This window comes from Lupinus angustifolius, chromosome LG11, assembly GCF_001865875.1.
Source record: "Lupinus angustifolius cultivar Tanjil chromosome LG11, LupAngTanjil_v1.0, whole genome shotgun sequence".
NCBI classification, from domain to species: domain Eukaryota; kingdom Viridiplantae; phylum Streptophyta; class Magnoliopsida; order Fabales; family Fabaceae; genus Lupinus; species Lupinus angustifolius.
In genome coordinates, this window is record NC_032019.1 from 2,083,150 (window position 1) to 2,098,328 (window position 15,179).

Here is a 15,179-nt window from a genome sequence, read left to right on the forward strand (position 1 = left end):
CATTACTTTGTCTTTTAACTCTTTATCTCTCCTTCAAAAATATCTTCACCTTTTCTTTTTGTTGCTTTGAAGTTATTATTTATCATTTTTATCATTGCCATTGTCAAATTTATCCTTCCAACTATCTATCATTATCAAAAATAACTTCGACAATTTTGCCTAAAAGAAATGAAAATAAACAAAAGGAAGAGAAAGGTGTAACATTTAAAAAAACTGAGAGAAAGGTGTGAGTGTTGTTCATTGTTTTCAGACAGGAAATTAAATGGAAATAAAAGTGTCATATTTTTTTTTATCTTTCATCATATATATACCAAAATTCAAACCCTTGACATGTCTATAAAGTTTAATGGTATATCATCTAAATAATAAATGAATTACCAAACTCAATTATACTAAAATTGACATGCAGCATAAAATCATTTTTTTATAAAATCCATTTTATTTTAATAATGCAGTTTCAGAACAACTATAGAGATTTTGTAGATTCTAAACTTAATAAGACCAAAATTATGAATTTTAGTTGAGAATTCAGTAAATTATAAGGAAAAACCTATCTGTATGACCAAATGAAACAAACAAACAAAATTATGGGAGCAAATAGAAAGCAATAAATGTCTTAGAAAGACCAAATGATAGAAAGGATTGACAAAAATAGGCTCTTTATATGTCATGATAGCTACAATACAACAACCAAACCTTTATTCCATTATGTCTACGCCAAAATTGGAATATGCTTTCATTTCATGTTTGCTGAAATCAGAGCTACCTTATAGAGTTAAGTGTTTGAAGTGCATGAATTGTTAAACTATAGTGATGCTGTAATCTGGAGTGTCAACAATGCACAACATGCATCTCCGGTTTTAAGCATCAAATACTCCAAAAAAACTACCAATAACAATAAATAACAACAAAGTTTAATGTCATAAAAACATCATGATGTAGTGAAACATGATATTAAGTATACACCACAAAAGACCAGAATTCAGTATATTTCAAAGCTTCATCACAGCATGACTAATAGATTCACTCTCATTATGTAAATAACCTTGATCAAGTAATTTCTTCCAATCCTGTATATTCAAACTATATTATGGATACGTGAAACACTTGAGGAACTTAGAAGAAAGGAGCTCTATGGGGTGTTCCCTTTCTCTTTCTTTTACGAAATGACACAGGGTTACCGTTTTCTTTCTGCATCTCCTCCATCGGCTTTCGGGGTTCAAAAGTTGCCCCCTTCCTTATCTTTACCCGACTCTCTAGATAAGGACGGGCAAGACCAGAATCATCAGGATTTCTTAAGACTGATTTGACCTGAAAGTTCAGATTCAAATGTCAAAAAATACTAACTATGAAGTTCATCTTAAAGACATGCTGCGCGCACGGAAGGGGAAAAATATATGGTTGACTTGAGATTGTCAAATTACTATCATCATTACCTTACAAGAAATGGAGCAATAGGAATATAAATTGGGTTCAGTCAACTTCCAACTGCAACTTTTGCATGATGCCTCAACATTTGGTGCTACACCATAGGATGGCAGAGGATATAGAGAAATAACCACTCGCTTATTGCATTTATAACGCTGCATCCAAATACAAACCAATTTCAGAAACGCAGTAAAGAACTTGGTAACAAAAATATTTAAACCCACAATTTAAATTTAGGCAATAAAAACTTCAGTATGGATTTTTGAGGTGTATTGGAGATGTACATGTCACTTAGAGTTAATACTACATTGTCTAATCAACAGCAAGCAATGCAAAATTATGTAATAGTTATTACATCGGAATATTTATATATGTAGTTACAAACTTATTTGTGACTATAAACCAACTGAAAATGGTTTTCTTTAAGCAAATATGCCATGAGAGAAAACAGAAAAATAACAATCATGAAGTTCTAGCATATGATTCGCAAAAGATCAGTGATTATTTGGTGCTGTATTTTTTCAACATTATAAATTTTCATGACAAAGGGTGAGCTTGGTGCAATGGTAAGGTTGTTGCTTAGTGACCACGAGGTCATGAGTTCAAATCATGGAAATATCTTTCTTCACTTGCAGGTAAAGCCACATACATCTACTATTCCCAGACTCCCAATAAGTGGGACCCTCGTGCATTGGGCCCACCCTTTTTATAAATTTTCATGACACAACTATATCGATAAAATTTACTTACAATCATTTATCTCAATTATTTCCGGGCTCAAATAAAACTACAGAATGAAATATAAGCAATAAATCAATTTCTACTACACCAGCAACCTGTTTGATTGTTGCATTTTCACAAGATTGTCTAGACTTACATAAGAGATAATGATCTCCTACAACTTCTCCATGGGGATTTAAGGAACTATTATTAGACAAATGAACAAATGAACAAAAACTTAAGAATTTGCAGAGTCACAAGTTTTTTATGTCAAACCTAAAATATATACTCAGAACTTTTAAGTTAAAGAAAGAAACAATATTGTACCTGAATTTCTGAGCAGTCAATATGCTTTTCCATAGCACGTAGGGAGACAACTACTTTGTGAATATGTCTATAGACTTTCAGAATATTGTGATGGCGATGAGAACCAGACGAAATACAGTACTCGCAAGCTGATACATCGCAATTTATGCAGTACTTATTTAGCTCATTCCTACGAAATGGATGAGTTGCACAGGAACCAAAGAAAGTTTCCCCCAAAAAAACATCAAGCCACCTTTTCTCTTGGGCTTTGCAATTGTCAACCTGCTCAGCCTACAAAGTAAACCATGTCGGTAAAGTTTATACAGAAGGTTACCTAAAGGAACCAATGTTCATCTCATCAATATTTTATTCACTCTTTATTTTGTTTTCATTTTCCTTTCCAGCCCAAAGCAGTCATCCAACATAAAGGTTGGCATATTCTAGTTGGAAAAGTAATTTACTACATTTTGATGCACCAATGTGTTCAAACCCAGTGCTGCCTTTAACCATTAAGGAAACAAAAAGTAGTACATATGAATAAATCACAAATTAAAACTAACTTTTTACTCTAAATTATAGGCCAACCAAAAACGATATTGACATTTACTATTGCTACTTGCTTCAGTTAATACATGTCCATATGATCATAGGTGATATTAAATGCGAGAGCTCCAAGTGGCTTAATGCAAAACAAGATAGGAACTATAACCAAAGTATTCAGTATGCTAAACAGGATGAGATTGGAAATAAGTTAACTCAACTAGTAGCTTATATTTCTGGCTTCAAACAAATTTGGCTATTAGAAGATATTATTGCAAGAAGACCATTATCTTTAAAAGTTTCAAGACCAATATATTTAAAAGATATGATGAAATAGCTTATTCCATAGAACAAATGTTCCATGTAAAAATATATAAAGATGAGTAAAATGTGTGTAAAACTTCAAGCAAGACCAACATTATGAAAAGCTGTAAGACTTTCAAAGATACAGTAAGATAAGAACGCAATAGATTATTCCAAGGAACAAATGCTTTATGTAAGAATATGTAAAGATGAGTAAAAATAGTGTAAAGCAACCTAGAAGAAAGAGGTCAAGTTTAACATGATCTATATGCTTAATTGCAATTATTGTTTCGGTTATGCTTGAGATTGATCCTGATGCAAATGCAATAAAAGATAAACCAAAATTAAAAAAGTAACAGCTAGCAAGAATTTTTTGGTATTACATTTCAACCGAGTGTATGAATATTTGAATCGACTCACTCATGAAGCAATCTTCAAGTTTCTTATCTCTAACCAGAACCAAATCTTGAGCATATTGGTCCTCCAAAGCTGATTTTTTTACTAATAATTAATCAAATTTCATTTAAAAATACTAAAAGTAAGATTGTTCTCATTTTATAGTTAACCGTACACTATGAACAAATTGTGCTTTTAAAATTCTCAATGAGATGAAGTAAGATGAAAGGGCTTCTTATCCTTCTCAAAATAACAATTCGACTTATCACGACCCCATTTGCAAAAAAAAAGTTTATGCAAAGACAAATGTAAAAAGAATGACAAAGATACCTAAGAGAAAGGAGTATTTGAAAAATTGTGCTCATTTTAAAATACAGGAACTATATAAGGGGAAATTCTAGACACGTACCTTGTTCTCATTGGTGGACGAAGAAGCACTCATCGTTTCCTTCTTTCAAATTGAAATGGAAAATTGGATTTCTGAATGAAAAGATGTTAAAGGTGAAACTCTAGATTCAATTGGACGAATCTGATTAATAGACATGAAGCACAAGAAAAGAGGAAAATTTATTCTACAAAGTAACTATTCCAATATAACGTTTGATTTCATATACTCGAAGACGACAAAAAATCAGCAAAAACTACTCAAGTGAAATCGAGGCAGAGAGGAAAAGGTTAATCTAGAAAGTGTTACAATACTTTCTTTCTGATTCAGAATGAGTAAATATACTCAGTCACAACAAATAAATTAAGCAAAAGCTACTCGAACAAAATCAAGGAAAATAGGAAAAAGATACCCTAGAAAGTAATCACTATTATAAAGCATGCTTTCTGATCTAGATTGAGTTAATATATTCAATGATGACAAATAAATTCATCAAAACTAATTGTGAGAAATCAAGGCAAAGAGGAAAAGCTTACCCTAGAGAGTAACCTTTCTAATGCGGCGCAAAGTTGTACTTGATATACTCAGTGAATACAAATAAATTCAGTGCGAGGCATTCTACTAAACTTTTTTATTTCTTATTTGCTAATTGTTGGACCGGTATTTATTTGGGAATGGCATTAGCCTGTCCCGTGACTCGACAAAATTATCATTTGCAGAAGTTCGTTGAATATGTATGACCGCAATTACTATCCTTCCTTAGAAAGACAGTATAAGATGCAACAATTTATTAAGATAAGAGGAAAAGGTAACATGTCTTCAAGTAACCAAATCTGACTATTATGGATACACTTCCAGATTTTTGTTTGATGAGGACAATATAAAGACTATTCTTCATTCAAACACACGCGCACGCACACAATTATATGCCCTGAATTCTTGGGCTTATCAATTAAGCATCTAGCAAAATAGGCTTCTAATTCGGCTAACCATCACCAACGATTACAGATAAATTTTCCAAGTACTAAATTCAAGTACACCCTGAATTTCCAATAAAATATCATCATGTAATTAGCAACTGCAACATTGAGCTCCCTTCTATAACCACCATCCACGGATGTTTGCAGCCGATATTATTAGTTTATATAGCGATTCTGAAAACGTTTTACTTCACTTATTGTTACTTTCTTTGTCCTTTTCTTATAATTGAACATCCATATGCTAATCTATTTCATGGAAATTACATATCTATCACTTACTACTACCCATGTCCATGGTATGCATTCAACTAACAAAATTGTAACAAAGATATAAACTTTATGATGCAATATGGCTTGGAAACACTTACAAGTGAGAAAAGTGGAATGCATTTTGATGGGACACACCATTATATGGAAGAACCAATAGTGCAGCAATTCCATGCATAGAAAGTTCTGTGTAATTTTTCTTACTAAGAGACATTGAAGAAACTATGGAGGGGGAGAATAAATGTTGAAATGAAGAAAAAGATGATGAGAGAAAGGGACAAGGGTTTTATTTTGAGCACAAATGCAAAGTTGATGTTTTCAGCTAGAGGAAGGGGGAATCAAAAACGCAGTTGAAGGTTGTCGTTTTTGGTAAGAAACTTATACGGTATGTCACGATGGGCCTGTCAAATTTAGCCCACAAAATTGTTTTTCTTTTTGAAATGTCATCAATCATTCTTCTTACATCTCATCTATCGAAATTTAAATATTGGAAATCCACTTATTCACGAGTTAGGATCATCTACGTTAATGGAGAGGTAAGTGATCATTTTTATACTTATACATAAGGGTGAAAATGTCATATTAATATATTTTAAAGATAAAAGTGTCAAATCATATTACATGATTTCTCTTATTTTGAGTGTACTTGTCTCTCCATTAATGGAGAAGATCTCAACTTTTGATTCACTTGATCAATTCAGATTATGGTATTTAAAATGCAAGAACAATCTAACTATAGTTTAGCAATTAGGTTGAGAGTTTAAGAACCCTGCTTCTAATAAATTCATTCATCTCTTTTTTTATTTATTTTCTCTTCTCTACATGTGTTCATTTTATTTATTTTCTTTAGTTTTTGAAATTCTCTTCTTATATTAATTGAGTGGTCTTTTGATCAATTGAGTCCTTTTAGCCACTATCAATGGTATACCAAAATTTTCCAATGTTTTTTTTAATGTATTTTATGGAAATGTATGTGCATACAATTGAGATAAAAAAAAGAAATAAATGTGCATGGTGATAAACAAAATTTGTTATTCAAACATAGAGAATAATTGAGTGCCTTGTATTGTGATTGAGAAAGAATAGAAAAACAGAAGATGAAAATGACCATTGTGATTCACAGTTGAATTACCATACATGATAATAAGAAAAGAAAAAGACATCTAAAAAGTAATAAAATGAATCACCAAGAATTGTTGAGTGGCTTCTCCATCAAAGCAGAGAGATACATTTCCTTAAGGTTAGGTCTATCAAGTTTCCTCCCAACAATCCATTTCACTTTCTTAAACCCAACACTCTCAATCATAGGTCCATACACATCTTCCAATTGATCCCCAACACAGAAAAAATGATCCAACCAAAACAACCCACCTGGCCTCAAAACCCTATATACATCAAACAACAAGAAATGAAGCAACTTCTCAGGAATCCAGTTACTCAAAACATGCATAGAATGCACAATATCCAACGTGTTATCAAAAAATGGAAGCCTCTGTGATATGCTAAGGTATAAAGGTATAACCCCTCTTGATGCTATGAACGTGTTAAAAGGACCATTCAAGTTCAACGTCGTCGTTAATATTGTTACATTTCTTTCCCTCATTCTAATTGCAAACGTTGCAACCCCGCCACCTATGTCCAAACCGATCCGAACCGAACCGCGAACACGGGTTGCGAGAACATCATCGATACTGAAATCGAGTCCACCGGATTCTTTGCGTGTCCAACGATGTTTCTCGCGCCCGTTTAGGTCAAAGCAGTCTTTGCAGTCGTCGAAGTTGGGAGAGTGCGAGCGGTTGATGAGGCACGCGTAGGACTTGCATGAATATGAGGTCCACACGACGGAGTCGTCGGAGGGGGTGGTCCACAGACTTGAAGGGAAGGGGAGCGGAGGAGGGAAGTTTGGTGGGGAGGCTGGGCGGCAGCGGCGGCGCGGGAGGGGCTCGCAGCCTTTGAGGAGGAGTTTTTGAGAGAGGACCTCGTCGTCTGGACAGGAACCGTTGACGGTGTAGGTCATGTAGCGGCGGAGCAAGTCGGGGAAGACGATGCACGCGTCCGGGAGCGGAGGGTGGATGGTGTCGGAGTCGAAGTTGCGGTTGAAGCCGAGGGGGAGCCGCTGGGGTGACGTGGCAGCCCGGAATTCGGGAGGTAAGTCATTGTCATTCTTAACATCATCATTATTGTTATTTTTGTCATTATCATTGTTGTTGTCATTATCATCATTAGTGGTGGTAGTAGTGGTGGTAGCGGCGGTCGTAATAACTGGGGTGATAGTTGAAGTGGTAGGGATTGGGGTGGTAACTGAGCTAGTAGCATAGAAAGTGGGAGTGCATGTTGAAGAATAAAAGGTGGAAGAAAAGAATAATGTGAGGAGATTTGTGAATAGAAGGAGGGAAATGAAGAGAAGATTGTTGGTAAGGGTCTTTGGATTAGAGTTAGTAGAGGAATCCATTCTCATAGTTGGGTGTTTAGTAGGTTATGATATTTTTGATTTGAAGCAAACCATTTTAATTTATATGCATATCATTGTCAAATGTCAAGGATTCTTTATTTTCCTTTGCTATTGTATAGTGAGAAGAGGCATAGAGGCAGATCATGGGGAGTTATTTGACTTGGAATATTTATGTGTATAATTAAATGTTGTGACTTTGTGAGCAATAGTGGGTTTTTAAGCATGTTAGAGAAGAATATTGGCAAGTGTTCTTTTTCTTTTTGCAATGTGATTTTTTCAAACCTCAATCTATGACAAATTAAAAGCATTTTCAAACTAGGAATTGCACACAGGACATGCACTGGAGAACCCCATATATGACCAAATGAAGGAAAAACTCCCCATCAAGACCAGGCACCCACATGCATGATGCAAATCATTGACTTAAATGGGCAAGTAGCCATTATCTATCTCTTCAATTCAGGGTATAGAATATAGAAAACCGGACATATCCTTTTTTTTTATATTTTCATGATTTTTATCAGGATATGACCAGTGGTGTACTTTATTATTTAAATAAGAGCTATGTTCACATAATTAATATGCAATTGGGGTGATTGGGAGAAGAGTTAGTATTCTTCATGGGAAGCACGAAAATGGACACTTCATCCAAAGTTTTGATCTTTCAGGAAAGACAGGAAAACAGAAATGTTGAAAGATACCTTTTTTCTTGGGGGAACATAAAATGAGTTATTGATTTAAAAAAAACTCATTTTTATTGTTGTTTTCTTCTTTGGTAGATGGTGATGATTGACGTGGAAGAAAAAAATGAGTACAATAAAAATGTAAATTGATTGAGAGAAAAATTAATAGTATATTTATAAGCGTTTTGTTTAGTACTGAGTGTAACATTTTCCACTTTATAATTGTTACTATTAATTAAAAAAAAAAATATTCAAGAGTTTTTAGAACTACAAATCTACAATACAACACGAGAAAATAGAAACACGGTCTTGATTATATAGGCTTGATATTCAAATTATGTAAGAAATTAAGGATGTGACCCCTCCTTGAGGCACTTAGAAAAAGGCGCTGGTGGGTGTTCCCTTTCTTTTTCTTCGTAGCCATTGAGGTTTGACAGATTCCTCAGGTGGGGGTGCAGAAGTTTCCTCTGGGTGTGATTTAAAAGTTTCTTTTTGTGTTTCTTAAGAAGGATTCTGAATGAAGATGAAGGGAGGAACAGAATCATTGGCCTTAATTGAATAGTTTCCATCTGAAGTTCAGATTAAAAAGTTATAGAACACTAGCTATGGAGTTCATTTTAATGGTTAAGTGACTCTGAAGAAGGAGGAACACTAGCTATGCCTTCAACATTGGACTTTAGCATCAGGTCCTCTGTAACTGAATGCTTCCCTTTGCTATTTGCAGGTGCCAACTAATTTACATGCTCTTCTGATGTAAACCAAGGGGACAACATATGATTTCTGGAGGACAATCTTACAAGTAGGCAATCCATTTGAAATTTACATTTTTGGAAGGAAATTATAATAGTTTTTAGTTATTATTTTAATAAATTGAGATTTTATTCTCATGAGTAGTCTTAGGATTTATTTTAATCTTACAAGTATTTTAAATTATTGTTAAGTATTTTATTTAATTCATATAATATGAGAGCTACATGTAATTCAAGGTACTCGAGACAAAGTTCATTCAAGAAAGGCAAGTCATTACGGCTCATCTAAGTAGGTGTCTGAATCTCCATTATTTCAAATCAGATTTGAAAAGACAATGTCATTATTTCATTCAACTAATCTCACAACCAAGGCATAGAAAATCAAGAATTAATTCACAAATTAAAGACTTTCCTTATTCAAGATCTTCGAGGACTCTATCCACATTCAAACTCAACCAAACAAGGAACAAATAAGCACATGAATATTCAATGGGATTTTGACCAACTCATGTCAAAACAAATCAGTCATTAAACTCCCCTTAAAGGCCATTTAATTACATGTTTAATTAGGATTTTAAAATTCAAATTAGGATTTGGTCAATTTCAGAATTCCTATTTATGTATTCCTTTTCAGCATGAATGAATCAAGTTGAATTTTGTTTGGATCAATTCCTCTTTAGTTGAGCATTACTCCTAATTTAGAACTTATCAAGACTAGTTCTCGTGGCATTCATAGGCTTATCACCATTGGTGTGACGCCTTAACCTTGTTCTTATCAAGGATCATTCGTTATGGCAAACATTTTTGGCTTATCAAGCTACTTTGCTTGTGGCGCCTCCATCTTCATTATTTTCCATTTTCTTTTATCCAACGCAAACACATAAAAATTCATAAACCAAAAGTAAACACCAATTCAGCCCAAAGACTAATTTCATACACAATTCACCTATACTGATATAAAAAACGTAAAAACGTGGACATTCATATAAAAGTGTTATTCCGTGAGTCAAATTAATTTTCAGGCAAGAACAATCGGCCAAAACGCAAACCAACTCTCGAGGTTCGCATCATCTTAACAAACTCTAGTTTAGAGTATTTATTGTAAATCTGCTACCATAAAATATGTATTTGATTTTGGATGAAATTTCTTATATTGATATTTTTTAGGTGCTTTAAGAGTTCTTTGATCAACAAAAACATTAGGATCCCTGGGTTGCAAAATCCTGAATGGGTGAATTATAAGCATAAAAATGGAAGACAAGGTTGTAGTATCTCTATATTTCTCAAATTGAATATCAAAACTTGAATTGAATTTTAAGAGATACAAATTGTATCAAAAGTATATGATTGTGTGTATCTTTGTACATCAGTGTATTCTGTTCCTACCAGTAATTAAGTATGTTATGACCTATACAAAAAAAGGGAAATTGAATCTCAAGGTCATGAATCAATTAGAAGGGCTTCTTAAGGTTCTTGAAATCCAATGATGAAGAATCAACACACTCAGCTTTGCTCCTATAACCATTCAAAAATTTCAACAACTCAGTAGTCTTCTCCTTTGTGCTCTCACCACAACCTACCTGCAGCAGAACCAGTAGTTTCTGAAACACTCCAACTTGAAGTGCCTCAATCAACAACCCTTCCTCTGTCTTGTCACAAAGCTTCCAAACAATAGAAACTGCAAAACTAGAACTCAACTCAGACACCCTCAGAAGCTTCTTAATCACAAGAGGCAAAGTCAAAGCATTTGCCTTAGCCATCTCTTTTCCTTGTTTGAAATCACAAATGCAATCAAGCACCCCCAAGGCCAACTCACATGTCCCTCTTTCAGCATCAACAAGGGCCTCCAACAAAATTGAAATCAAACCCAATTCCAAAAATCTTTGTGCTATTAACTCTCTATTCTTAGATGAAGAAACCATTTTGAAAATTATTGACAAGCATGCTTTTGTAGCAGCAGCATGCCCAACAGGCTCTTCAATCATCTTAACCAAACCTTCAAAAACTCCTTCAGTTTTTTCCAAAGCCTCAAGGGGCACTTCTTTGAGCAACAAAGCAGCATTCTGTCTTGAAGAAAGGTCTTTACCATTTAGGAACCAAACCAAGCAACTCATAGAACTCAATGACCCTAAAATTGATTTACCTTCTTGTGAAAGAGGGCGCATCCATGTCAACACACCCAAAATCTCTTCCATGACACTAAAGTTGTTGTTCTCAATGGATCCACCACGTGATGAGAAAAACTCAAAGACCTTAACAATAACAAGAGAAGCACCAGTTGTCACTATGCACCTCTTGTTCCTCTCACTCTCTTTCCCCCATGCTTTGATCTTCCTCACCAATTCCAAACACTTGTTTACATCACCATGTTGTGCACAAGACATGATCCTAGTACTCGTGCTTTCAACCTCGTACGGTGTCACGGGTATACGAGGAGTTGGGATCCTTTCAATCCCGAAAGAACGATGTTCTACACACCAATCTTGAATCATCTTCCTTAATGCATGATTTGGAATCATGTCAAAGGTTGTGAGGACTCTCTTTGTTACCGGGCACGTCTTGTTCCCTTCTTCGAACCACTTTTCAATGCTATCGCGATCGTAGGTTATCCCCGTGGACAGTGTCACAGGGTCCTTCATCATGTCTAGTGTAACCGGACATCGAAAATGAGTTGGTATAGCAATCTCCACCTCCAAATCACCAACAGAATTTAACTCTTTCCCTTTACGGGAACGGCGAAAAACTCTTCCTTTAGTCCAAGACAAAACCATTTTTTATGTTTTTGGTATAAGGTAACAACAAAAACTGCAATATTTATGGTTGTTTGTAATGTTGTTTTGGGTTAGATAGATGTGTAGATGAAAGTGATGAGGGAAATAGGTTGTGTGGGATGGTTATATAAGGATAGAGGTGCTTGTGTGGTACACGGGTCAAAGATAGGTAAGATGAATGGTTGATATAAAGAGAATGTTTCAAAGGAAATAAATGAGAAAGAGAAAGTGTTATGTTATTTGTGTGTATGCTAGGTTATTGTTTGAACGTTGAACGTTGAAAGTTTGAAAGAGTTGAAAATATAATAAGAGAGAGGATTATGAGGATATTGTATAGTAACATATAATGTGTATGTTGTATGATTGAAGAATAATTAAGTGAAATTTGGGGTTGTAGTAGTTGTGTGGCTGTAGTGCTGTACTTTGAAAAGCGTGGATGAGGAGACTGAGTCAGCAAGCTAGCTGGTCGGTGTTCAGTCTGCGTGTGCACCACCGTGTTGAAGTCTTTGCTAAATCAGCGCAGGGAACAAGCTCGGTCTTCTTATTTTTTATCTTTTTAAATTTTATCACACTCAATCAAGTTGGATTGCATTAATTCCAATTTGTCATATTACAAGTAAAATTATAACATATATAGTCGTGTAAATATCACTACTTTATTATTCTTTTAACTTATTGGATCAACATTCAATACTCTAATAGGACAGGATTAACTCCTTTAATAATATTACTTACTAACTTACTATCTTACTAAAAAGAATGAGATGTGGTTTACTTCAATCAATATTTTAGTCCCACTTTATGTATATTTAATTTTCATCTATCTCAAACCTTATTCACTTATTAAATCATATTTATAATTATTGATGTATATTTTTTCACAAATGATATTTCTATCCATGAATGGAGAGGTGAACATTAATATTGTTTCTATTGAGGAAGTTTAATCTTTATCAACACAGTCTTTGTTATAAGTGACAAAGGCCTAAAAATTTAGTTATCTTCTAAAATGTTTTCTTAGTAAAAGTAGATCATACTTGAATAATTGGATCGTGGATCTTAATCAAATTCTTAATAATGTATAGGGAGTTTAGATTTAAACCTCGGATACATATTTTGAATGAATATGTGTGTAAAAAAATACATTGGCGAGCAAGGTTATGAGTATAATGTTTTAGAAAAACACATAAGTAACCTTGTCCACATGGTTAAGTATATGTTATGGGGTTCAAAAGGTGCATTCTGGAGTTTAAATCTAATCTCTAGTGTATATATACCTACCCCATTAATAATCTGAATGAATGAACTCCAATATCCTTTGTTCACATGGATATCTCACCCTCTTAGGAATCTATATATTTCTTGCTTTATAGTATTTGTTTATAATTGATTGTTCATTGAGTAGTACCTTATTAAAATGTAAGTGAAGGTGAGATGTGAATGTTGCCATACACATATGAGGATGTTATATTCTATATGAATTTTGAGTTTTTGACTTATACCAAACTTACCATAAAGTCACATGCGTGAGAGGTTTAGGTGAACTTTAACAACTACACACTCACCCCCACTTCAAATCTCTCTTGTATCTACCCTACCATTCTTATATATTTATTTTGGAACAGTGAACCAAATAGGAACACGTTCAAAAAATGTGAAAAATACATTGAATTGTGTACAAGGTTGAACAAGGGCAGAATCAAGTTGAAAACAAAAACAGAACCACAATTTCAAGAGAGAGTGAGGGATTAAGGAATGAATTTGAGGCAATGAAGGGATTGAGGAAGATTAGGCAAGAGTGAAAGAATTTGAGGCTGAATGTGAAGAAGTTTAACATAATGGGCTGGCTTAGATTGGGCTTATCAGAATGCCTGAAATTAGGCTTAGTGGGATGACTTTTATAGGTGGAGTTGAATGAAGGAAAATGAAAGATTTGGGAGTTATCAAATACACTGTTGAGATTTCAAATATTTCAGTTCTTTTAATCCCCTTCAAAATTTAACTCCCAAATAATTATTAATCATTTTTTGTCTTGTTTTTAAATTTAGTTATTTTTTAGTAATTTTTTAATTATACATTTTAATGAAAAATATGAAATTGGAGTGAGTTGTAGAGTAAATATAAGAATAACTAGTAAAATTATATCTTTACAAAATTTGACTCTTATTTCAGAGAGGTAAAAAAATTTGATAGAAAAATTATACAACTGTCAATATTTAAATTCATATGTTCTCATTTTATGTCTCATCAATTGAGTTATACTTCTTCCCTTTTTCCTTTTAACTTCTCTCTCATTTCCCTTTTCACCATCATCCTCATCATTCAAGAGTTCAAATTGAATCCAAATACATCCAACCATTGTCTTGAGGTGAGAAAATGCAAATTTGGATGCTAAAGAGGAATCTATGATGAAATTGGCATATTTAGATGTAAATATGATTAACAATGTAATGATGAAAATGTAAAATTGACAAACATTAGAAAGATAGATACTACATTAATGCTTTATTTTGTTATATGAACAAATTAAAGCCTAAAAGGGATATAAAGTAAAAAAAAACAATATTTTTAGCCTTCTAAAATCTATTCAACCCCATCTATTTTTTATTGTAAATTTATATTAATTTTAAGTCAACTTCAAAGGTTAAAGATGACCTCAAATTGTTGATACTTCCCTTTTTTAATGTTTAAAAGACACCAAATCATAAAGGTAGTTAGAAAGGATTATGAATTGTTGGGCATAACTTGCACTTGCATTTTGCCACTCTGTCCAATTTACACAACAAGGCAACTAGCATCAAATAATATTTGATGCTTTCTTTATCTACTTTCATACCTGTCTATTTTGTCCATTTCACATTTTCATGTTCATCCAAAACTCTATGTTACACGCCAGATTCCTTGCAACATGGGAGTGATAACTACCTTGCGGCTTGTAGTAGTAATATAAGATGTCATTCTCAGAATTTTCAAGCATCTCTTAATACACAATGAAACTAATTCAAGTTGTTAAGTCTTGAAATTATGGCTGTTGTTGTATATTGGTCCCCATTTGCAATTTTTCAACCTTCAAGTTGGTCTAACAAAGTTATCATGAAAATGATGTAATTTAACTACTAAGGAGAAGTTCAATAATCATTCAACTACTAAGGAGAAGTTTGATATTTGATTTATATATTGGATATTAACTTAAAAGAGA

The 15,179-nt window shown here is 33.7% G+C and overlaps 3 protein-coding genes across 3 annotated transcripts; all 3 read right to left on the reverse strand.

The window, feature by feature from the left end:
* On the reverse strand, nucleotides 679–5,708 carry LOC109359469 (uncharacterized protein At3g50808-like). Its single transcript, XM_019604145.1, has 5 exons — nucleotides 5,427–5,708; nucleotides 4,103–4,173; nucleotides 2,476–2,745; nucleotides 1,437–1,583; nucleotides 679–1,311 (listed from the first exon to the last, which is right to left on the reverse strand). Exons 2-5 carry the CDS (start codon nucleotides 4,133–4,135, stop codon nucleotides 1,117–1,119), a joined length of 645 nt encoding a protein of 214 aa, XP_019459690.1. The 5' UTR covers nucleotides 4,136–4,173; nucleotides 5,427–5,708; the 3' UTR covers nucleotides 679–1,116.
* LOC109359539 lies at nucleotides 6,378–7,875 on the reverse strand. Its single transcript, XM_019604244.1, has one exon. It carries the CDS (start codon nucleotides 7,781–7,783, stop codon nucleotides 6,509–6,511), a length of 1,275 nt encoding a protein of 424 aa, XP_019459789.1. The 5' UTR covers nucleotides 7,784–7,875; the 3' UTR covers nucleotides 6,378–6,508.
* LOC109361206 (U-box domain-containing protein 21-like) lies at nucleotides 10,498–12,128 on the reverse strand. The gene has a single exon (XM_019606581.1). The coding sequence runs from the start codon at nucleotides 11,978–11,980 to the stop codon at nucleotides 10,661–10,663; it is 1,320 nt and encodes a 439-aa protein (XP_019462126.1). The 5' UTR covers nucleotides 11,981–12,128; the 3' UTR covers nucleotides 10,498–10,660.

What these genes read in the sequence shown, in the direction of transcription:
- LOC109359469 (XM_019604145.1), bottom strand. Translation starts at nt 4,135, where the DNA reads ATGAGTGCTTCTTCGTCCACCAATGAGAACAAG. An exon ending in CGTCCACCAATGAGAACAAG is followed by an intron (nt 2,746 to 4,102) that starts GTACGTGTCTAG and finishes TTTACTTTGTAG; the next exon opens with GCTGAGCAGGTTGACAATTG. An exon ending in TTGACTGCTCAGAAATTCAG is followed by an intron (nt 1,584 to 2,475) that starts GTACAATATTGT and finishes ATTTGGATGCAG; the next exon opens with CGTTATAAATGCAATAAGCG.
- LOC109359539 (XM_019604244.1), bottom strand. Translation starts at nt 7,783, where the DNA reads ATGAGAATGGATTCCTCTACTAACTCTAATCCAAAGACCCTTACCAAC.
- LOC109361206 (XM_019606581.1), bottom strand. Translation starts at nt 11,980, where the DNA reads ATGGTTTTGTCTTGGACTAAAGGAAGAGTTTTTCGCCGTTCCCGTAAA.